The sequence below is a fragment of the Tarenaya hassleriana genome, unplaced genomic scaffold (assembly GCF_000463585.1).
Source record: "Tarenaya hassleriana unplaced genomic scaffold, ASM46358v1 Cleome4, whole genome shotgun sequence".
NCBI classification, from domain to species: domain Eukaryota; kingdom Viridiplantae; phylum Streptophyta; class Magnoliopsida; order Brassicales; family Cleomaceae; genus Tarenaya; species Tarenaya hassleriana.
This window is the reverse complement of record NW_010966881.1, coordinates 4,077,810-4,081,614: the sequence shown is the minus strand read 5'-3', so window position 1 is coordinate 4,081,614 and position 3,805 is coordinate 4,077,810. Positions and strand designations below refer to the sequence as shown.

The 3,805-nt window shown below is 45.3% G+C and overlaps 1 protein-coding gene across 3 annotated transcripts in view; it reads left to right on the top strand.

The window, feature by feature from the left end:
• LOC104823877 (probable sodium-coupled neutral amino acid transporter 6) overlaps positions 1–3,805 on the top strand; it is a 5,143-nt gene that overhangs the window by 717 nt on the left and 621 nt on the right. The window contains exons 2-5 of one of the 3 annotated variants that reach the window (XM_010555644.2): positions 25–472; positions 795–947; positions 2,263–2,466; positions 2,726–3,191. In XM_010555644.2, the coding sequence (XP_010553946.1) occupies positions 55–472; positions 795–947; positions 2,263–2,466; positions 2,726–3,191 (1,241 nt within the window). In that variant the 5' untranslated portion in view covers positions 25–54. Of the gene's footprint in view, positions 473–794; positions 948–2,262; positions 2,467–2,725; positions 3,192–3,805 lie in introns of all 3 variants that reach the window. The other 2 variants (XM_010555643.2, XM_010555641.2) reach the window with 2 other exon arrangements.

Genomic DNA, 3,805 nt, shown 5'->3' with positions numbered 1-3,805 from the left:
CTACACGTTGAAAATCTCAAACAGCGTTTCGGAGAAATTCTCAGCCATTGCAAGATGACAATCGTAGATTCCACACCGAATCCGAGAAGGAGCAGCTCCTCCGACGATGGTGCTACTGCTCCGTTGTTGCCGAGATACAGAGACGACGAAGTTGGTTTCGATGAATTCAACGGAGCTTCGTTTAGTGGAGCAGTTTTCAATATCTCCACAACCATCATCGGCGCCGGAATCATGTCTTTGCCGGCGACAATGAAGATCCTTGGCCTTGTTCTTGGTATCGCAGCCATCGTTTTCATGGCCTTCTTGACGGATGCATCCGTTGAGCTGTTGCTCAGGTTTAGCAAGGCCGGGAAGAAACGATCATATGGCGGTTTAATGGGTGATTCCTTTGGAAAATGTGGAAGAATTTTGCTGCAAGTTGCTGTTCTAGTCAACAACATCGGTGTGCTGATCGTTTACATGATCATCATCGGTATGATCTTCTCTTCTCACACGCTTATTTTGGTATCCAAATTCCGCTTTGAACAAGATTCTTTGCTTGATGATTGCTAGTTCTTGACATGATCTTGTTGCAAGTTGTTGTTTTAGTCGACATCATCGGTGTTCTTCTGATCACTTACATGATCATATGCTTTTCGTGTACTGAAATGCCATTTGGTACAAGATTCTTCGCTTGTTGATTGCTAGTTCTTGATATCTCTTGATAGTTTCCTATATAGGGCATTGAACTTGTCTTAAAAGTTAAATGTGAAAACCAAACCCTAACATTTTCTTGCGGTAATGTTGTTTGGAAGGCGATGTGTTGGCGGGGAAGACATCAGATGGAACCCACCATGCGGGAGTTCTTGAAGGATGGTTCGGGGACCATTGGTGGAACAGCAGAACTTCCGTACTTCTCGTCACAACTCTGTTCGTATTCGCTCCATTGTCATGCTTTAAACGAATTGGTTAGTGCTCTGTTTCTCCCCTCGACACGGCTTTAACTTCTGAAACATACTTGTTATGCCATAAATGTCTAAAGACTGGTGACAACAGTTCTGGTTTGTAGCAATGGTTCTCGGTTGTTGTTTAGTGCAATTTGGGTGTGTGGGATTAGTGGTTGGGTAATATTACTCAAATAACCCACTTCGGTCGCAGTAATTTCAGTGTACACCACCAAATTTTTTTTTTTTTTTTTTCAATTTTAACCCACTTTTCGGTTAGAAAAGTCCGAAATACCCTTTTCGTTTTATTTTTTGCGACCTTATTACGACTAACATATAACTGATATACAACTAAAATAAGACAGATAATTTTTTTGCCACCTTTTTTAGAATCAATTGTAACTATATTTAGAATTAATTACGAAGTCGTAATAACGAAGTTGTTTTCGAACGGATAAAAATAGCGTATTCATTAAGGATAATTTCGTCTTTTCAAAAAAAAAAAGTGTTATGTTTTTTCTGGTGTAAACCTAGGTGCGAAGGAATTGGGTCATTTTGATTAAAATTATCTAGTGGTTGGGCATGGGTACCCGAATCAGCTAGCACCCGAAATTCAGGAACCCAGTGCGAGCTTGGGTGACCTGCCGGCAAGAACCCAAGCCACGGATTCAAGTTCGGGTTTTGTTGGTCGTTTACCTGTATTCGTGGTAACCCAAGCCGATGGGGAGAAAGGAAGGGAGGGCCAGTGTGCGGGCATGAGGCCACCACGAGAAGGGTGCGAGATGCGCTTAGGGTTTCACCTCGAATGATTTTCTTAAAACCGGAGATTAGGTTTCCGTTTCCTGAACTTTCGAGTTTCGACTCCCTACTGTTTGGGAGCTCAGAGACCGAGGTCGATTTTGCCGTCTCGCCTCCCCTCGGACCAGATACGCTTCAACCCCTCTCAAATCTTTCTCTCTTCTCGAATCTCGCCCTCTCGGCTGAGCATCGCCCCCCTCTCATTTACCTTTGCCGGCTGGATACCCGAGTCCTTGGCGTATCCCGCGGGTACCAAAGTCTGAGAATCCGGCAAGATCGATTGAGATACCCGAGCTGGCGAACTCAGGGTCAGGTAAGCCGGAAAACTCGGGTATCCAAGCCATGCCCACCCACCACATAGAACCACTGTAAGTTTTTAAGTGTTTGTCTCAAAACATGTTTTGGGGAAAAAAACAGGAACATGTACGTAAATCTAGACACAGGACCTGTATTGTGAAACGTGAACGCCAGTTCATACGCCATGCCTTTGTGTACAGTCAAATCTGGCGTGGTCTCATGATAAATTCTGCTTGCTTTTCAGATTCTTTACGATTCACATCCGCATTGTCGGTGGCCCTAGCCGTCGTTTTCCTCGTCATAACGGCCGGAATTGCTATCACGAAGTTGATCAAAGGCGGTGTAATGATGCCGAGGTTGCTACCCGACGTGACCAACTTATCGTCGTTCTGGAATCTCTTCACCGTCGTACCAGTTCTCGTCACCGCATATATCTGCCACTATAACGGTATGAGAACTAAAATACTGCTTAAAGTATAACAGTCTTATAGAAGAAAGTCTTAGCTTTTTTTTACGAAAGAAACGATGCTAAATCCTATGGCTGGACAAAGACAGACCCGAAACTCGGGTACCTTACTTGTTCCACGGTTTGGGTACCGAAATAAGCATTATATGAGATCGGGTCATAACGTGGAGGAAACCCGAAAATCAGGTTTGGATTTGAGATCGGGTATTACCCATGATGAAAACATATTTTTTTTTTGCAGTTCACAGCATACAGAACGAGCTCGAAGACTCCTCCCAGATAAAACCCGTCGTCCGATCCGCCCTTACTTTATGCTCGTTCGTTTACATAATGACGAGCCTTTTCGGGTTCCTCTTATTCGGGGACGACACTCTCGACGACGTCCTCGCCAACTTCGACACCGACCTCGGAATCCCGTTCGGGTCCATCCTAAATGACGCTGTCCGGGTCAGCTATTCTGCTCACCTCATGCTCGTTTTCCCGATCGTCTTCTACCCTTTGCGGCTTAACATCGACGAGCTCGTTTTCCCGACCGCCCCCTCGTTAACTTCCTCCAATCTGAGATTCGGTTGCATCACTGCAAGTCTCATCACTGTAATATTCTTGGGCGCAAACTTCATTCCCAGCATATGGGACGCCTTCCAGTTTACAGGAGCAACTGCTGCTGTCTGTCTTGGCTTCATATTCCCGGCCGCTGTTACTCTCAAGTAATGCTCAATCTCTTATACCTTACTAAATGCATACTTAGAGTGGATTTCGATGGGAAAATGTAGGATATAGCTTTACCATATTTGGAGTTTGGATGGTTCCTGAGTAGTTTAGGTGTTTTTTCCTATCAGAAAGATGGCATAATACATCTGAATCGGTGCCATATTAGGAGTTGATTAAGGTCTAGTATCTGAAAATTTTGGGTTTTCTAAATGGCCAGTACCCGTCCAACCCGAGAGTAGATTACCGAAATCTCTGGTACTTGCCACCGGGGGAACGGATGTAGGTTCTTCGCAGGAGAGAACCCGATATTCTAGTTCGGTTTTGGGTTTTGGCCTGGCAAGTACTCGTGTTCTGTGGGTACCCGAGCTAGAGGGGGAGAGCTCCCCCTGGCACAGTCGCACTTGTCCTTGCTGGCTGAGTATCCTTGAATACTCGAGCCATTCCCGCACCCTTGCGGGTACCTGAACCTCGCAAGGGCGAGATTCAAGAAACCCGAGGGGGCGAAAAAACTTGGGTACTGTGTCCACCCCTAAACAAAGACGATGGACGCATAATCTTTATCTCGTCATTACCCACCAAGAATGGGTTTCTTGAGCATCATCGTTCCTGC